Raw genomic sequence first — 18,412 nt, forward strand, 5'->3', positions numbered from 1 at the left:
CCTCGGAAGCCACTGATCCTCGGCACCCCTCGCCCACAGGGAAACTGTTCGGCCCAGTGGGCCAGCCAAGGTTCCTCTCGGCGGCTGCGACTCAGCCGAGAAAAACGAGACGAGCGATCAGAACGATGGCAGTGGAACGAGTGGAACCCCGGGTGGAAGGAAGACGGTAGAAGGAGATATACGCGGTAAGCGTGGGCACGGGACCAACCTCCTTGCACTGCTCTCTCTCGTACATCTACAACTCCCCTCCTATCGCCATGGCTCCCTCTGATCGCATCGAGGAGCCCGACGCTCGGCGCAAGCGCCCGGCGCGTCTGGAAGAGGCGATCACCAATCCCGGCGCCGTCAAGATCAATGTCAAGGGCGCTTTCATCGTCGATGACGAGCCTCGATCGCGGAGTCCCGTTGAGGCTGACGGCGTGCACTACGAGAACAAGGATATCCGTCTACCGCATCATACGGGAGTTGTGAGCCATGTCGCCGTCGATGTAAGTTGAATTTCCTCTTTTCAACACACTCTCTCTTTCCTCATCCCTCTTTCCCTGTCTCGCCATGTTGAGCTTGGTGCCCCGCACCTGCGACCAACATCCCCGCAATCTCACCCGGCGGTCCGGAAAAAAAAAGTCACACGGATGGTGGCGGATGAGAAGGACACAACACAACTAACCACAATGCTTTCTCTAGATCGGAGGTTCACTGGCCAAGCTGGTCTACTTTACCCGAGAGCTGGACGCCGCCGACAATGGCGGTCGCCTTAATTTCATCAACTTCGAAACCCACCGGATCGACATTTGCATCAACTTCATTCGGCAATTGAAGGAGGAGCACGAGAAGCGTAATGGCACTGCTCGCGACGAATTATGCGTGGTTGCTACAGGTGGAGGAGCCTTCAAGTTCTATGATAAATTGAAGGAGGCGCTGGACGTCAACATATTACGGGAGGAGGAGATGGAATGCCTGATCATCGGTAAGTCTCCGGTTGGCTAAAGGATCACCACAAAGTCACCACATCTCTAACTGTGCTGTTTCCGTCAAATTAGGGCTCGATTTCTTCATCACCGAGATCCCCAACGAGGTGTTCACGTACAGCGACTCTGACACAGAGCCCATGAAATTTGCCGAGGCTCGACCCGACGTTTACCCCTACCTCCTCGTCAACATCGGCTCCGGCGTGTCAATGATCAAGGTGTCCGGCCCTAGACAATTCCAACGGGTTGGTGGGACTCATCTCGGCGGAGGAACCTTTTGGGGGATCATGTCCTTGCTAACCGGCGCCCGAACCTTTGACGACATGCTGGCCATGGCGGATCGCGGCGATAATAGCGGGGTAGATATGCTCGTCGGAGACATCTACGGGATGGACTACAGCAAGATTGGGCTGAAGAGCACTGCCATCGCCAGTACTTTTGGCAAGGTCTTTCGCTTGAAGAATGCGGCCGAGCGTGGCGCTGAGGACGGCGAGGGCTTGATTCATGAGGATCCTGAGCAGAGTAACGGCGGTGTCAATTTCCGGCACGAGGATATGAGCCGAAGCCTTCTCTACGCTATCAGGTATGTGGCTTTTTTCCGCGGCCTTGCATAACCGGCGAAAGAGTCCATCTAATTACAGACGACGACCTAACATTTTCTCAGTAACAACATTGGCCAAATTGCCTACTTGCAGTCAGAGAAGCACCAAGTCAAACACATTTACTTTGGAGGTTCTTTTATCCGAGGCCACCGCCAGACCATGAATACACTGTCTTATGCCATTCGCTTTTGGTCCAAGGGCGAGAAGCAAGCCTATTTCCTGCGCCATGAGGGCTATCTGGGTGCAGTCGGTGCTTTCATCCGCCGCCAACCTCAGAACTGGGGACGCCGGAACAGTATTGACGAGGTGGCAGCACCGCAGGCGGTCCGAAATCTTGCTCAGAATAATGTCTTGGATCATGATCATGATCAGAATGGTGCATCTGCCTTCTCATGAGTCTGTCCATCTTCAGCTACTTCCTTCCCCCTACTCTATATTTCTCACAGATGATCGACTGGCGCCCAGTTCAACATATACACATGGACGCCTCTATCATCGCCAGCTGACAAAGCTGCCATTATTCAGCTGTTGACATAAATCAGCCTTCATAACATCTATGCTGCGGATCCCTTACTCCGTTTCTCTCGAAGACTAAGAGAATCAGAAAAAATGGGCTACTTATACCCAAAGAAAAACACCCCACAACCTTTCGTCGATATACCCCACTGGATATTTCATGTCAACAAATATTACATGTTAGAAGAGTTGTTTGCCAGATAGAAACGATGACAGGATGCGTGTCTTTATTCCGGCAGACTGTTGATGTATTAATTAGAACGCCTTTGGCAAATCCCATAAGTGCATATTTGATAGGAGGCATCATTTGAAAGCAACTGATAGTTTACTGCCCGGTACAAGCAACGACATAAGAGTTACCGTTTAATAACATCCGCCATCTTGCTGTGGTTTGTACGCAGTGGTGTGCAAGGGCAACAGTGTGACATTGCTGCATGAGATCGTTCGATGGACTCTTACTTTAAAAGGCCGCGCTTCCTTCATAGATTCATTCATATCTCCTACAAACTTTCTTCTCTGTCTTCCTTCACATATTGACAAAATTCTTTTTCGCACCTCTGTCACAAAATTACTTTTTTTTCAATACTGCCGAGAACTAACTCACGGTATTTATGAATAGTAGCTCCCTCTTTCAGGCTCTTTCCACTAACCATCCTTGACAGCAAACAATCCTGCTCCTCTTCTCTTTGAAGCGGCTATCCTTGCTTTTCAAGGAAATGGAGGAAACAAAATTACCCTCACTCAACTTCAACGGTCGTGACTTCGACTCGCTCATAGGGGATGTCAAATCAGGAGATGACACTAGTGATTTGTCAGAGATATCGATCGAGGCTCCCTTCAAGTTCTCCGAAGTGACTACATCTTCACCTCCAAACCAGAACTTATCCAGCGATGTCTATGATCCTTTCTCTACACCTGATCAGGGCAAGACCAGGAAGGATGGAAGAGAGGAAGTCAAAGTCAGAGTCTCGTCAAAGGAAGAAGAAAGACCAGATGCGATCATGGTGCCCAAGATGAAGGACACCTTAGAAATGAAACGCTTGAACAGCCCTGATGGAAAGGGGCCAAACTTCGAGTCTTCTGGTGTTTCCGAGATCCCGGAAGATGCCAATTTCGGAGAGATAAACATGATCAACCAGAGGGAAATAACCCCATCTGAGCTGCAATACCATTCTCCTTCAGCTCCGCGAGTCACCGTCTCAGTCTCACCGAAAACTGGATTGGCTGAAATTAGTGAAGTGGACATGAAAGACCCTCGGAATGGGGAATTAACAACATTTTTCAGTCCACAAGACAATAAGCTATTTGGTTTCTGGTCTCTCAGTCAGAATAAGAAGCCTTTCCCTGAGACTCTATGGCCTGAGGTGCACAAGTATGAAATGCAACCCACGAGCTCCCAGCTTCCATTCCACCGGTATCTATCTCACACGAATTATGGAGATAGCCAAGTATTTGACGAAGATGGGGATGAGCACTTCTATGTCACATATCAGATGGTTACAGGACAAGACAGCATCTCCAGAAGGCGCAAAATACAAACTTATTACATATGTGTCGTGTTCTTTGAGAATGGACCACCGAAGTTTGTCAAAGATGTTCCCAAGGCTACATGTTTCCAAAAGAGGATACGCGAAAATCAATGGTATCATGAACTTGGAGGATCTGTGGATGGAAAGTATCTTGTTGCATGGTCGAGTGAGAGGGGATGCTTTGAGAAACGCATATGTGCTGTGCGAGTTTGGAATTCACTAGGCACACGGCTTTCTTTTGACAAACGGATGTTTGATCATGCTGCGAAAATTTCCAAGGAATCGAGGATCTCTCCATGTGATGAAAACTCTGTCCACACTGATGAAAAATCGCGCAAAAGATCCTCGACTTCTGTGGTTACAAAATCCAACGGAAAGGCCGCGGTCAATTTCGAGTTGTCTCCCAGCCTGGCTCTGCATCCTAGCAAGAAGATTAAAATGGAACAGTATGCTGATGAAATTTCCCCATTTTCGAAGCCAACTGCAACCCTCCTATTCGGTGAACCAGAAATCAAGTTCAAATTCATTTCTGAAACTTCAAACTCTGTTCGGGTGATCAAGGTGCACGGCAACGATATTGAATCTGTCTTCAAGAAGGCCAGGGAATTCTACAAGGAGATGGACCTTCCCAGTGAGCTGGCTCTCCTATGTAAAGTTCCTGGTATGGAGGGCCAACGTTTCATTGGGGAAGGTTGTCAGGATGAGCTTGATTCGCTGTGTGACGATATCAAGCAGCTTTCCCTGGGGAAGGAGAAATTTTTCACTGTCAATGTGACTCCTGCTGGAGTGCAGTGATTTTATGGCTTGCTTGTGAAACTTTTGTTGGGGATGAGTATCAATTTTTGAGAAATTTCAGGAAATCATTCTGAGTGTCATGTAGGTTTAGGCTGTCATGATCACTTGCTCTTGAACATTATCTAGGTTGTGAATGCCAAGAATTTTCACTGGATATATCAAGTTCCAATTTGATTGCATATAGTGGAGAACATGCAATCGAAAAACCCTAGACAGCACGGAGGATAGGAAGTATAAAACCGTTGCCTGAACAGGAGGCCAGGGCTGGTCAGAGTCACGTGATTTAATACTACATCTCCATGCACGTGGGATTGCGCGTTCTGCAGCGCAAATCATCTTCACACCTTGCGAGGCCAGGTTGCTCTTTTCACCAACGCCATGCATCAATGCTAGTTGCCTCAGCTCGATGAATTCCCCACCATCATCGTTGTCCCCAATCCCGCCGCCCATCCCCGTCGACACTCACCCTAATCGAGCCTCTGGGGCCAGGCCTCCTGAATCAGACCGGATCCCCGACCCCGATCGCCTGGCGCCGGAAGATGCATATTTTGCACCGGCGCTGTCCAGAGCACGCTCAGCCCCAGCCAACTACGAGGATAGCCTGCAGTCTTTGAATCGTGACGGCTCGGTCGGTGCGACGTTACGGCCACCGCGGAGGGTGCTTGGCGCGGATCCGACTCGGAAGGATGTGCGGAAATTGGGAGGCGTTGGCGGACGCCGGAGACGAAAGGGAGTTTGGAAGAAGTTGCTCTGGGTGAAACAGTCTTGTATGGTCTTAAAAGCACGCTGTCCTGATGGAAGCTGCCATTAAATGGAGGATGCTGACCGAGCGATGACCAGATCCGGACAACTATACCGATACCGAAACCTTCTTGGACCACCTCCAACGAAATCCGCGAGTACGCCCATACGATTTCTGGCCTTTGGTCTCCGACTCAACTGTAATTGTACAGCATGTTTGTTCCGTTGTTATTTTCGTTTGCTGCTTCGTTGGCATTGTCCAGGACCGAGTGAGCCCTGTCTCTATTGTCTGCTGGGGAAGTGTGGGAACGGCAATGGGTTGGATTCTGTGGGACAATTGGATATGGACCGAGCAGACCGAGCTCCTCCTGAATGCCAATGGCGCCATCGGGGGTGACGATGGATCCAGCTCCAGTTCGATGAACAGTGCCGTCCACGCCTCCAGCAACGGGCCCATACCTAACGGAACGAAGACTAGCCCGATACATGGGCTCGGTCTGACTATGGCTGAAAATGAGTTGAAAGAGCAGCTTTCCCTGGGGGCTGCAGAATTCAACGGCGGCTTGGGCGGAATGGTTCATGCCGCACTACAGGCTGGTACATCTTCCATGTCACCTAGCGTGGCTGTTGACAATCTCGATGCTGAAGATGATGATCGACCCTTTTTGTTCTCGCCGCGCAATCTACAGCGCCTGTCGACTGTCAAGTCAGCTTTTTTGATTTATTTCTCCCTGTTGGGCTTGAGTCCGATCTTGAAGTCCTTGACCAAGTCTACTGCGAGTGACTCTATCTGGGCCCTAAGTTGCTGGCTCCTAATCATGAACATCTTCTCTTTCGACTACGGGAGTGGCGAAGGTGCCGGCGCGACGACCAAATTCCCAGCCTCCCTGTCAACCAACGCGGCGGTGATGGCGTCCACTGTGCTTGCATCTCGCCTGCCATCAACTACCCATGTGTTTAGCTTGATGCTATTTTCCATGGAAGTCTTCGGACTTTTCCCCATTTTTCGCCGTCAATTGCGTCAAAAGTCCTGGACTGGTCACGTCCTCCTGACTCTAGCTCTCGTCATCATTGCAGGGGGTGCCGTTGGCACCACCCTAGGTGGAGGCTGGGCTTCTGCGATCATTGGGTCCATCCTTGGAAGCATCTTGACTGCACTCGCAATGGGTGGCTGCAGTTGGTGGCTCATCAGCTTGCAGAAGTACAAGAATGTGGTCATTGGGCCTTGGGATCCAGCACGTCCCATTATCAGGCGACACTGGAACTAACATGGTGCTCTCAACCCGATACTTTTCTCTCCGATTGCCCTTGGCCGATGCCATTCGACACTGTGACATAGACCCGGCGTTTCTCTGAGTTTCTGTTTCTTATACCCCTAGATTACTGTGTTTATTTCCAAAGAAGTTCTCATTACTTTCTTCTCTTTTGATCACCATTGAAGGACTGGCCTTCTCGGCTACGTAGTACAACAATCCCGCCCCAAGCACGACCCACGCTTTTGGAATCGTGGCCAGACCTTCATCTCATTGAAATGGAACCCAGGTCAGTAATATAACATCCTACTATTGGAGCACTGGGAGTGCTGAATATTCGGTGACGCTGTTGGAATGTGAGTGGTGAGGGGAATGAATGCGCCTGCGACCTGGCATGCCAGCGCAAACCCCTGGTCCAGCGGCGACGCTTAACACTCTCCAATCTCGAGATCTAGCTCTTGATCATTATACTTTCAATCATCTCGGTAGCTCCCAGGGCAGATCGAGGAGAACTGCTTTGCCTCGCCCAGCGACCACGGTTCCTAGGAAACAAGCCTAATGCCACCCGGTGTGCCCGACATTCCCAAGACCTCCCTAACCTTCAACCTCTCCTTCCCCAAGTTCTTCCGCGGCTATTGCCTCGTTGCTCGAGGTCTCCACTTGTGCGCAGGGATAGAATACGCGCCCCGCAGTTTGATCCTGTGGACCTGATTTCGCTTGAGATCCCGAGGATGCGCGCATGCGATAGGGCATTGCGCCCTTCGGCCGAAGAACAGGCCAAGCTCGATGGAACGATGATCATTCTGAGCATGTTTTGCAAGGATGTCCATTTTGCACATAGTTAATATCCGCGTCTCTCGGCCTTGCGCGAGGTTTGTGTACCGTTCTCTCTATCCTCTCGCTCGTGGTTCGTGTTTACTACAGCTCCGTGCTGCCCTTTCCCCTTCCCCTACCTCCGTGAGCTGGGCAATTCCTCCGGCCTGGTATTTTGTTTCATAAGTCATTCTTTTCGACATTGATTTGTCTCTTTTACCTTCAGAACCTTGATTCATTGACCACGATTGCTCCGTGATATCGGCTTTAGACATGTTTAAGGAACTTGCTCTCGGCTTGTTGGCCGCTCAAAGCGTCGCCGCAATGCGGTTTGCTATGTACATCGATGAGTGTGTGCCTGTGTAATCAATATTGTGACAATATTGAATTGGATCTAACCCTTCATGAAGGTACCATACAACCGATCTCCCCGGTACCAACCAGACCATGAACATCGATCACGCCATTATGGGCTTCGCGCCTACAAAACTGTTTAACTCGGACTCGGCGCCATCTTTCACCCCTTTTGAGTCCGTGGACTCGATGCGCAAGCGCTTTAGTCCCAACACCAAAGTCATGATTGCTATTGGTGGATGGGGTGATACCTCGGGCTTCTCGGACGGAGCGAAGGATGACACAACCCGCAAGCGTTTTGCAAAGAACGTTGCTTCTATGCTCGATGCTAACGGATTTGACGGCGTTGGTATGCGTGTATTCATCTTTAAGGCTGTCATTCTATCTAATATATTCTTTAGATATCGACTGGGAGTACCCCGGCGGCAATGGCCAGGACTATAAGCAAGTTCCCAACTCGGATAAGGTCTCCGAACTCGAGACTTACCCCAAGTTCCTGGCGGCGCTCCGTGAGGCTATCGGCAACAAGACCCTCTCCATTGCTGTACCTGGCCGTCGACAGGACATGATGGCATTCACCAAAGAGCAGGGCCCTGCGATTTTCGAGTCCGTCGATATGGTCAACGTTATGAGCTACGATTTGATGAATCGCCGCGATAATGTCACTGCCCACCACAGCAGCGTGGAGGGATCTCTGGACACCGTCAATGCATACCTGGACATCGGTCTGGACCCCGAGAAGATCAACCTTGGCTTCGCCTACTACGCCAAATGGTTCACAACTGATCCCAACTCCGACTGCGACACTCACCCGCTGGGCTGCCACGTCGTCAAGCTAGAGAACGATGACGGAAGTGACAATGGCAAATCCGGTGCTCTAACCTTTGAGAAGAGCGTCCTCTCGGCTCCACCAAAAGACCTCAAGACCTCATATAACGGCAAGTGCGGTGCTAGTGATGGAAAATGCCCTGATGGACAGTGCTGCAGCGCATATGGCAACTGGTATGTCTCCTCCTACAATAGCATGAAGATATTTCTAGGGACCACTTCAAAACTAACCTCGAATAGCGGCTCTGGCGATGACTTTTGCCAGGCAGGCTGTCTCTCGGACTACGGCACCTGCAAGGGTGTCTCGATCATCGAATCCTGGCGGCGCGCCTCGAAGGACGGCAAGACTGACGACGAGGCTGGCGGCCAGTACTACTGGGATAAGGACACCAACCTCTTCTGGACCTGGGACACTCCTGATCTGATCACCCGCAAGTTCAATGATATCGTTACTAGCAAGAAACTCGGGGGTGTGATGGCCTGGAGCCTGGGTGAGGATACCTACGAATTTGCTCACCTGAACGCGATGCAAGAGGGCATCAGTCAGTCTACCCAGCAGGATGCGGATGAGTGAAATTGTATCGATATGTCTGGTGATGTTGGTGGTGGATGTTCTTTTTTATTCCATGGAGTCTGGGTGATTCGTATGCATCGAAAATCATATCTTGATATACTAATTACATTTGGTGGCAATCTATTAATATGGCCAGACCGTGGTCTAATGTTAATTCTCTAATCGCGGATTCTCAACGCTTTTTCTCTCATGATATTGTTTTCAAAGATTGACAGCATCATACCATTTCCGAAGGCTTCACCTCCATGAATCTATTTACTCACAGATCAAAAGCACATGCTCTTTATTACATTCACTTGCAAGTAAAGCTTTTCCATAGATCATCATTTATAACGAAGAGTCCGACTTCCCAGAAATGGAGGTACAAGAAAAGAAATCCACAGTCATGCTATATCAGAATCATTGTACATGTCCATTAAGTAGCCAAAGAACATACCTTTCAAGTAAAAAATGACTCAGTGTTCTAAATACGGCGCGTCTGACCTATATGAGATGATAAAATATCCTTGATATCTCCTTAATATGGAACTATAATACACCGACATATAGCCTATGTGCTAGAGATATATCGCCCTGGATTTCCTTAATATGCAACTATAGGACACCAACATATAGCCTGTGTACTAAAGATACGTATATCTGACCCACATTACATCATCCCATAGCTCTCTCTGCGGACTGAGCGAACAACAGACAAAAGGATTCGACTAAATCGAGCTATTGATGGAACCACTAAAAAAATTTTGTTTGCTTCGCTGGAAAGAATCCTGTATATTTCACGAATATTATTATAGCTCTCTTCTAAGATGTCACCAAAATTACCAGACCGAATCGCAAGATAACATCTGAACCGCATCTTCATAAACCCTTGCTTTCACGCAACAAAGGACTCTAAGAACAACCAGAATCCTTCCTCCTACCAGGGTCAGTCTAGAAATCTGATCTTTGTACTATCTATAACTAATTTCTAGCGACTTCCTGACCAGACAACAACCATTTACTAACATGGCATCGAAATTGGCAAGAGATTGCAGTCAATCAGCGCCAGATGTAAGCGGTCAAGCTCAGACAGCAGAAGCTGTGGGTGACATGCAACGGGCCTTGAATCGGCAGAAGTATCTTCGTGGTAACAAAGATAAACAGGCGGGGCGAAAAGGGGCATTGGAGTCTATGGTCCAGGAACCCGTTCATGAAAAGGATCCCAAGAAAATCCAACAAAGGGGCGTCCGCCGGCCTGGTCTTCCTCAGCAGTAACTACTCTGTACGAACATGAGAAATAGATGCGGGCAATGAGATCAACTTCCAAGAAATATTGCTTGCAATTTGAATCTTCATATTCATGATATTTGTGTCTAGTTGCACCCTCCGGGTCACTGTAAGAAGGGTCCTTTTTATCGATTAAGGATTCTAGAGTAACCTCTGGGTCTACCCCTATCTCCTCTCTTAGTGCGTACTTCGATAATAGCGGCGGTCTTCGAGCAGAAAATCTTGTATTGTTCCGAATGACGGAAATTGAGCATAATTGACAGAAACAATGGGTATCACGCAGCAAAAAGCAATAAATAAAAGCAATTAAAAGAAAGAAAATAAAAGACGTAGTCTCAGGTGTTCCTTATCAAGCTGGAAATATTCCGTCGAGAGCCCAGCTCCACTTAATTACGAGCTCGACGCAAGTGCCACCAGTGCTTCTCGCCCTCCAACGTCCACTCGCGTTGCCGATTGTTCCAGGCTCGTAGCTGCCGCTCGTGCCCAAGCAAGCGCACCCGGTCCCGGCCGCGATGAGGATATCGTTCGCGCACCCAGTACTTGAGGACGAGCTCTAACAGCTCGAGCATGAAGTAGGCGATAGGAACGAGAACGAAGATGAACAAGGCCAGGCACTCCGGGCCATGACGATCGATGACATCCAGCACATCTACCGTCCGGGCGTAGGTGATGGTACTAGTCGTGAGATTGAAATTCAAGTGCGAGGCCTGGACCAGGGCGGAGAGGTCCTCATCGCATGCATGCTTGTTGGAGAGGAGTTTGCCTAATCGCCCGAGGAATGCGCCATAGCGGCTTCTGGACCGGGTTTCTGGGTTCTCCTTGGGCTCTGAAGGGGAAAGAATCTGGCCCTGGGTCCAGGGCGAATTGGTGGCGGCGTCGACTGTTTCTGTTGTCTGTGTTTTGGTACGGATGTGTTTGACGTACTGTTGGAAGGTTGGTCGATTTGATTGTTCACTTTCCCGGCGAGGAGCATCATCGTTAGGTGGGCTGACGTGCTGTGATAGGGGCCGGGGGGTGTTTTTGAAGCGAATGCTTGGAGTATCGCTAGTCAGGACGATTTGAAAGGGCAATGCAGCGGTGACAGCCGCATAGATGCACAGCAGCCACAGGCAAGGGACTTTCATGATGGGGTTTGGGGGGTGTTCCCCAGAGTGTTAGCCGGAGACATGGAGAAAAGAGAGCGAGAAGGGGAGACCCTGAATTTAGAGCCTTCCTAACTTTCAAGGGCGTGTTGAGCATCGTTTCTTCCGGGTCCGTTGGAGACCAGCCACGCCGACATGTGGTCGGTACGGCCCGCTGATTGGGCGCTGGGCGGGCCGGGGTTGGTGGAACCCCTGCTTATTCCGGCAGCCTACGACGATGGCCGATGAAGCCGATGAGGGCGTCCTGCTTGCAGCCTGGGGGTTGAGAGTGTTGGCTTGAATCTTGAAAAAGTCTTGACTGGCCGTGAGACCAATGAATGGGAGAAGGGCCGTCATGCAGTATTCGACGTCCACTGAGATCATTCGACAACTGCTGCTTACATCAGGAACTAGGGAATTAAGAATGATCTGCCACGCGTAGGCCCAAAATCCGCTTCATCTCCTTCTAGCGTTCTATATAACCTTGAAATGAGCATGTTCTGATGAAACATATAAAAGAAGGATCTCTTGTCTCATCCACGGGCAGATTTCACGAGCATCGCGGGTCTTTCTTGTCCATACAGTTCGCATACTCGAGACAAGACTTGCCCCCTTCGCCCACCATTCCAACCTTCGCAGGCATCCCTCCTCCCTCCCGGTTTCCATGGCCGAATATACGTGGTGCGAAAAGGTGCGAAAAGTAAAAGTAAAAAAATAAAAATAAAAATAAAAATAACATGTCTCCATCTTCATCCCCACAAGGCCTGTAACTCGAAACCAGGCTCATGGAAACAGAGTTGCCTATTGAATGCTTTCGTTAAGTACGCAAGGCACCAGCATTTCCAAGAACCCACCCATCCGAGTCATCAAACTAATCAATCAATTCATTCACTCATCATGTATGCATTTGAGGATGTTCCCACGGGGGAAAATAAGGTAAAAAACAACTGGTAGAAAATCAAACGCCAGCTTTATACAAGTCGGGCAGGAGCCAAGCATTTCCCGCCAAAAAGCTTGATTCTTCCCAAGCTCCGAGCTTCTCTCCTCCTCCCCACAAAGGCGATCTACTCCGCAGTCCCCGTCAATACGATCTCCTGCATCAACCCTGTAAAACCCTCTCCAATCCGCGCCAGCGGCGCCTCAATCGCAATCGGTGCCCACACAAAGTACTCTCCGTTGACTCCGATCCTCGTTGTGAACTCCATCGTCGATGCGCCCCGCGGTCCAGACGACACGCTCAGTCGCGTGATGTTGCCCTTACCGACAAGGCGGACGTCGGTCCATGTGTTCAGCGGCAGGGTATAATTCAGCGAGTAGGGGTTGCCGCCGGAGATCAGGGTCGCGTTGGAGATGGTGCCGTTGCCGTGGGTGAAGATCGAATCCGGGCCGGCGAAGAGCGTGCCGGGTGTCGATGATGTCGGCTTCACCCGGAACGAGAGTGTGTAATCACGACCCTTGCTGCCTAGGGGCGTCGAGAGGTAGCACCCGTCGCGGAGGTGGAGGGTCGACGAGGAGACTGTGCATCCATGGAGGGTGCCGTGGTAGCCGTTGCCGGAGTGATCAGTGACCGTGGAAGAGCTGTCGTCGGCAAAAGTATACCGTAGGATCGTGTTTGTTTGGCTAGGAATCGCACGGTCTAGATTCTGACCCGGCACGGCAGCATGAAGCGCGTCGAAGATGGCCAAGTATTCAGACTCGGTGATGTTGCCGCCCCATTGCTTGTCCGCAAGAGCCGGCAGCGCGTCGCGCCAGGAGTAGTACGTTTGCAGGGCCGTGGTAGAGTTGGGACCGTAGTCGTTCCAGAGGGCGGCCAATTCGCCTAGAACACGGGGGTTGTTGCGGGAGGGATTATCCCCAATGGTGCTGCTGTCGAAGACAATTGGCGAGTAAGGGGCGCCGAAGGGTCCGTCGAAGATCTTGCCCAAGTCAAGGACCTGGTCGAAGGATCCGGACCAGCCGCCGACTAGGTAGAGATAGTCGTCCGAGTTAAGAACGTTGTATCCATTCTCGATGTAGTCATAGTACGGCTGGTCGGCGCTAACGTCCCAATGCTGGTAGGAGATGGATTTTGATACATTAGCACCCTGCTTGGGCGTGAATGTGCCCCAAATCCGCATCGTCTTGGTTCCACCAGTCTCATCCTGGATGAAGGTGTTCATTTCATTCACAAACTGGGTGTAGTCAGATACGAGACTGCTGTCATACTCATCCGCGCCGATATGGACCACTTTGCTATGGAACCACGGCAGGAAGGTCTTCCAGATCGTCTTCATCGTCGGGATAGTCTCCGAATGGCTGATATTGAGCATGCTCAGGTCGCCCAGACCCAACTGGGGCTTCCACTGTACGATGACGAGTGCATGGCCAGGTGCTTCAATCTCCGGGATGATGGTGACGCCGCGCTTAGCGCATTGCGTCTGGACGTTGTCGAATTGCTTGCGGGTGTACGACTCGTTGCGACGGCGATTCAAACCCGCCACTGCCTCGTCCTCAGACCACAGGCGGAACGCAGCGTACAGCTCCATCGAGTCTTCAGTGGAATACAGGTCGACATTGTTGTAGAGGTTGTCACTTAGATGCACGTGGAATGTGTTCTGCTTGAAGAACGACAGGTACGAGCACATTTCGATCAGGAACTCCGGCGGATGGTACTTCCGGCCAGCATCAAGCTAGACGGTTTAGTCAGATCAGGTTATTGGGCGTGCACAATTCTCGATTGTTCCAGAAGGAAATGAACATACCATAGCACCCCGGATGCCCCATGCAGGAGCGTCAATACCGGTGCCCTTTGGCAGCGTCGAGTTTCCAGCAACCGCAGCCTGGATAATGGACCGTGTTGCCCACCACGCACCTAACGGACTAGCTCCAGTGACGACTACGCCGCTGTCGTCGACGCGAAGCTTATATCCTTCGGCAGTCCATCGGCCTGCCGCATCCCTGAAGCCGGTGTTATTGCGCAATGTCACGAAAACGGTGTTTGGTTTACGGGTCGCGCCATGGGTGAGCTGCACATCCAGGCCAAGAGTTGATTTGAGATCTTCTTGAAATGTTTCCGCGAACTCATGGAGAGTCGGCGGGATTAGAGTTTGGCCATGATAGTCCACCACCTTCGCATAGCGTGAATCGATTACGATCTCTGTGAGTTGGGACACATCATAGGTCCCGCCGGCCGCAGTGAACGGTGTAATCGGTACAGTCACCAAGCGTGATTGAGCTAGCTCCCGATTGGATATATGTTAGTCGGCCTATTCCGAATTGCACATTGGCCATCCATCTGGCAGCAACAACAACGACGTCAACGTACCACCTAGCCACAACAATGCACTCGCAGTGCTAAAAAATGCTCGGCTCAACTGCATGATATCGAGGCAATTGATACCCACTAGCAACACCACTCAATGTCAATGCTCAGTCTTCCAGCCGCGCGATAAGAGGGGCTTCCGCCGGGAGTACCAACTGCGATTCTTATACTCTGCGGACGGAAGGTGCGGAGAAACGTACACCCATGTAACATGGCACACATCTCCGTATAGAGTCGCATTACGCCGACGAGACCTTGTGGTACAACCTGGGAGTTTGGGAGGGGTTGAGTGATCGACGCGTGTCGCAGAGGGGAGGCCGATAGCTGCGACGATCGTCGGCTGTGGCCCAACCAGCGTGCGTTGAATTATCCGGCACGCAGTGCAAGTGTCGGCATAGCGGGGAATAGGGTAATTTGCGTTCCTGAGACTGTTTGACCTGGAGCTGCTGTTTCAAATGTATAGATTGCTTGATGCCAGGGGGAGGAGAATAGTATTGGGCGAAGTGATTGCGGAGTTTAACCTTTTTCGTGCCAAGAGTGGGGAGAGTCAGTCCTCATTACGGGGGCTGAATTTACATCATGTTAGAGCAGTTCGATATGGTTGCGGAGTTTGATAACTGCACGCGATAGTCCATTGACGACCATCCGAGTAGCAGCAGCTTTGGTATCAGCAATCTCAATGTCAAGTGGGTCTTCCACGACTACGGGAGAAGGGTCAAGTGCAACAGTATTTGACCCCCACTTTCAATGTCGGGCCTGCCCGCGTCTCCACCACACCGCGGCCGCTTCCTTGTCGACTCCTTGCCGAGTGCGAGCCCTTGCCGACATCATGCTTGACTGGGATAATGTAAATCACAATACGTAGACGATGAAATCAAACTCTTGGAAATGGAAAAGATATGACGTTTTCTTTTCTCCGATTCAACCAAGTAGAACGAAAAATAAACAGAAGGGTTTCAAATTGAAATCATTAAGCAAAGAAGTCTTTATAGCAGGCTATTAAATGCTATAGGACATACACTAGTGTCCATTATCACAGTGTAGTTATTTACATATCTATAAAAAGGTCGGTTTTTGTACAAGGAATTCTGTTCGCAAGTCCAGAACGTTCCAACCCCTAAACACGGCACAGACGGCCATTCTGATCAGGAAGGCCATCCTTGCTGTCCACCGTCCAGTTCTCACTGCCGACACCGGTGGGAACGTAGAACAGAGAGCTAGGGTCATAGCGCTGCTTCAACTTATATAGGCGCGCATAGTTGCTGCCATAGAAGGCCTGCTGGAAGTCGGGCTCCAGAATGTCAGCCTCGGACATGTATGCACCGGCATCCGGGCAGGTGGCACGCCACTCGCCGAGAATCGTGTTGGTAAAGTAGTCCATCTTGGTCTTGATGGTAGCATCGGAGCTGTCACTATCCCAGCTGGTGGAGGTGATGGCGTGAAGCAGAGTCTTCCGGAAGGCGGGGTTTGCGGAACTGGCGGGGTAGCCGTCGACCAGCTCGGCCTTCATGTTGAAGGCGAGGAGCGCATAGCCTTCAGAGACAGTCGAGCGCAGGGCCTTGAAGGTGGCGTTAAATGAATCAGTGCTCTCCCAGTTGGCACGCGGGAACAGGCGTGATCCCGTCATCATGACCGACGAGGCAACGGTCTCGAGAGGGAAACCGGCGCTCCATGCGTCATAAAAGTTGTCGTAGTAGGTTGAGTTGGGAGTGAAAGAAATGCCAAGTGCCTCGAGATCGTCATACCACGGCTGCACGAGGGCATTGTACTCAGCCACAGTGTGGTTCACCGCGAAAAAGGGGTTCATCAGGAACTCAAAGGAGTCGGTGCCAGTGTTCAACACCCAGAAGTAAGCATAGGTACCGGCATCGGCATACTCGGCAAAGCGCTCCATATAGGCGCGGACACCGGCCCAGAAAGTGTCAGCGGAAACGCTGGTGCTAGTAGCGAAGTTGAAAGTTGAGACGGTCACACCGATCTTGGGGTGAACCCGGGAGATGACAGAGGTGACCACACCATAGGTACCTGAAGGGATTGGATGTCAGTCATCCGCTGAAAATATGCATATTTCGTTCATCAAAGCTATTTGACGGGCAAAAGACTTACCACCACCGCCACCACGGATGGCCCAAAACAGGTCCGGATCGCTCTCCTCAGTCACCGTGACAAAGCGGCCGCTGGCCAGAACAACCTCCAAAGCAAGGACCTGGTCGGCAGCGAGGCCGTACACGCTGGATAACGGAGAGTGGCCGCCACCAAGGACGTAACCACCGGCAACACCAACGGTCTGGCAATGATAGCCGTTAGCTTTGATCATACATCCGAACGGACCAATCGGGAACGTACCTTGCCTTCACCACCCACAACGGTGAAGCCGAGCTCGTTCGCCTTCTCATAGATCTCAAAGGCTTGCACACCGGCACCCATCTTGACAGCGGGGCCCTGGTAGCTGGAGCTACGATAGTTCTTGATATAGTCGATCTGCTTGAGGTGGTGAGTCCAGATACCCAGAGCACCGGCACCGGTGGATTTGCCGCTGAAGTCATGACCGGTGTTCTTGACCACCAGACGCAGGCCAGCATTGCGAGCAAAGTTGACGGCCAATTGGATCTGCGCAACATTGGTGACGTTGACCGCATAGCTGCTGTAACCGCCCACCGTGCATGTTGCAGAGGCATTGGTGGTGGGCAGACACGTCCGACCCTCGTACAAGGGCCACATCACAGAGGCGGGATCAGCCGCACTGGACAGAGGCAGTTGGTCAGTGGTGTGCTTTACTCCAATACATCGAATGGGAAAGGACTTACTGGAGATTAGAGTTGGTCCAATCGTCCGTGATGGTATCGCACTTATCACTGTCGTACTCGGGCCACGATGAATAGCACGGTGCGGCCAAGGGCACCGTCTTGATCAAGGCACCACCGAGCAGCTCATCGAAAAGAGACCACACCCACTTCGCGGGCCACAGGGCGTCTCCCGGGAAGACCTTGCACTCGGACCGGGACCGAGTGGACAGCGTCGTGCCATTGCCGAAGGTGAACAGGGCAGACTGGTTCTGGCTCAGACCCGAGCTGGACAGCGCCTGCTCGGTCAATTGCACGGTCTCGCTCTTGAACAGAGGCGCACCAGCACCTGAGACCGATGAGACCTGCTGAGCGGCGACTGCAGCCTCTCCGGGACTGGCCAGATACAAGGCGCTGAGCAGTGCACCCGCCAAGAGAGATCGAGGGGCCATGATGAAACGTCAAGGGAAAGACAAGACCCGCGGAGGATGATCAACGGATCAGCAAAATTGGAACTGCACCTCCCAAGATCGGCGAGATGATTACCACAAGAATGGAATACAGTGGGAATTAGCCCTCTTTTAAGGCATCTCAAAAGGAGTCGCACACGTTCGGCACTCGTCGCATCCGAACAAGACAAGCTTAATGGCCACGAGGTTGACAAGTTCTGGAGCTCCACTGCATCTGCGAGGAACGACCGGCACAGGAACCCAGGAGCATGGGCTATTGCTTGCGACGGCCGGGTGAGATGCCTCCAAGTCTCCACTAACAACGCTTCGCCGTGAGCCAGTCCGGGCGTGTCTCCCTAAGAGGACCCCACCGGCATGTTGGAGGCCTTCGCATCTCGGCTCTCGAATCTCGACCGCGCCGGCCTCTGGGCGGTTCTCTCGATTCATCCTTTGCGACCGATTACTTCTCCGAGACAACACTTCCCGCTTCGTGGACGGTACTAAAAGGACGCTATTCGA

At 51.3% G+C, this 18,412-nt stretch overlaps 8 protein-coding genes across 8 annotated transcripts; 5 read left to right on the plus strand and 3 right to left on the minus strand.

The window, feature by feature from the left end:
• Positions 1-257: 257 nt before the first annotated feature.
• N7462_001738 (pantothenate kinase) lies at positions 258-1,966 on the plus strand (the record flags this gene model as incomplete). Its single annotated transcript, XM_057073464.1, has 4 exons — positions 258-488; positions 685-967; positions 1,041-1,551; positions 1,633-1,966. The coding sequence occupies 4 exons, from the start codon at positions 258-260 to the stop codon at positions 1,964-1,966; spliced, it is 1,359 nt and encodes a 452-aa protein (XP_056937105.1).
• An 836-nt stretch (positions 1,967-2,802) lies between these two features.
• N7462_001739 (uncharacterized protein) lies at positions 2,803-4,410 on the plus strand (the record flags this gene model as incomplete). The annotated part of the gene is made up of 1 exon (XM_057073465.1): positions 2,803-4,410. The coding sequence occupies one exon, from the start codon at positions 2,803-2,805 to the stop codon at positions 4,408-4,410; it is 1,608 nt and encodes a 535-aa protein (XP_056937106.1).
• A 406-nt stretch (positions 4,411-4,816) lies between these two features.
• On the plus strand, positions 4,817-6,419 carry pigc (phosphatidylinositol N-acetylglucosaminyltransferase; the record flags this gene model as incomplete). The annotated part of the gene is made up of 2 exons (XM_057073466.1): positions 4,817-5,177; positions 5,251-6,419. 2 exons carry the CDS (start codon positions 4,817-4,819, stop codon positions 6,417-6,419), a joined length of 1,530 nt encoding a protein of 509 aa, XP_056937107.1.
• Positions 6,420-7,490: 1,071 nt separating this feature from the next.
• Positions 7,491-8,973, plus strand: N7462_001741 (uncharacterized protein; the record flags this gene model as incomplete). Its single annotated transcript, XM_057073467.1, has 4 exons — positions 7,491-7,567; positions 7,628-7,920; positions 7,973-8,573; positions 8,640-8,973. 4 exons carry the CDS (start codon positions 7,491-7,493, stop codon positions 8,971-8,973), a joined length of 1,305 nt encoding a protein of 434 aa, XP_056937108.1.
• A 1,005-nt stretch (positions 8,974-9,978) lies between these two features.
• On the plus strand, positions 9,979-10,227 carry N7462_001742 (uncharacterized protein; the record flags this gene model as incomplete). Its single annotated transcript, XM_057073468.1, has 1 exon — positions 9,979-10,227. The coding sequence occupies one exon, from the start codon at positions 9,979-9,981 to the stop codon at positions 10,225-10,227; it is 249 nt and encodes an 82-aa protein (XP_056937109.1).
• Positions 10,228-10,625: 398 nt separating this feature from the next.
• On the minus strand, positions 10,626-11,363 carry N7462_001743 (uncharacterized protein; the record flags this gene model as incomplete). The annotated part of the gene is made up of 1 exon (XM_057073469.1): positions 10,626-11,363. The coding sequence occupies one exon, from the start codon at positions 11,361-11,363 to the stop codon at positions 10,626-10,628; it is 738 nt and encodes a 245-aa protein (XP_056937110.1).
• Positions 11,364-12,424: 1,061 nt separating this feature from the next.
• On the minus strand, positions 12,425-14,901 carry N7462_001744 (uncharacterized protein; the record flags this gene model as incomplete). The annotated part of the gene is made up of 3 exons (XM_057073470.1): positions 12,425-14,029; positions 14,102-14,574; positions 14,862-14,901. 3 exons carry the CDS (start codon positions 14,899-14,901, stop codon positions 12,425-12,427), a joined length of 2,118 nt encoding a protein of 705 aa, XP_056937111.1.
• An 877-nt stretch (positions 14,902-15,778) lies between these two features.
• On the minus strand, positions 15,779-17,896 carry N7462_001745 (FAD-dependent oxidoreductase; the record flags this gene model as incomplete). Its single annotated transcript, XM_057073471.1, has 4 exons — positions 15,779-16,686; positions 16,768-16,948; positions 17,008-17,404; positions 17,469-17,896. 4 exons carry the CDS (start codon positions 17,894-17,896, stop codon positions 15,779-15,781), a joined length of 1,914 nt encoding a protein of 637 aa, XP_056937112.1.
• Positions 17,897-18,412: the final 516 nt, after the last annotated feature.

Source organism: Penicillium macrosclerotiorum (assembly GCF_028827735.1).
Source record: "Penicillium macrosclerotiorum strain IBT 26536 chromosome Unknown utg000002l_segment0_segment0, whole genome shotgun sequence".
In the NCBI taxonomy this organism is placed as follows: Eukaryota; Fungi; Ascomycota; class Eurotiomycetes; order Eurotiales; family Aspergillaceae; genus Penicillium; species Penicillium macrosclerotiorum.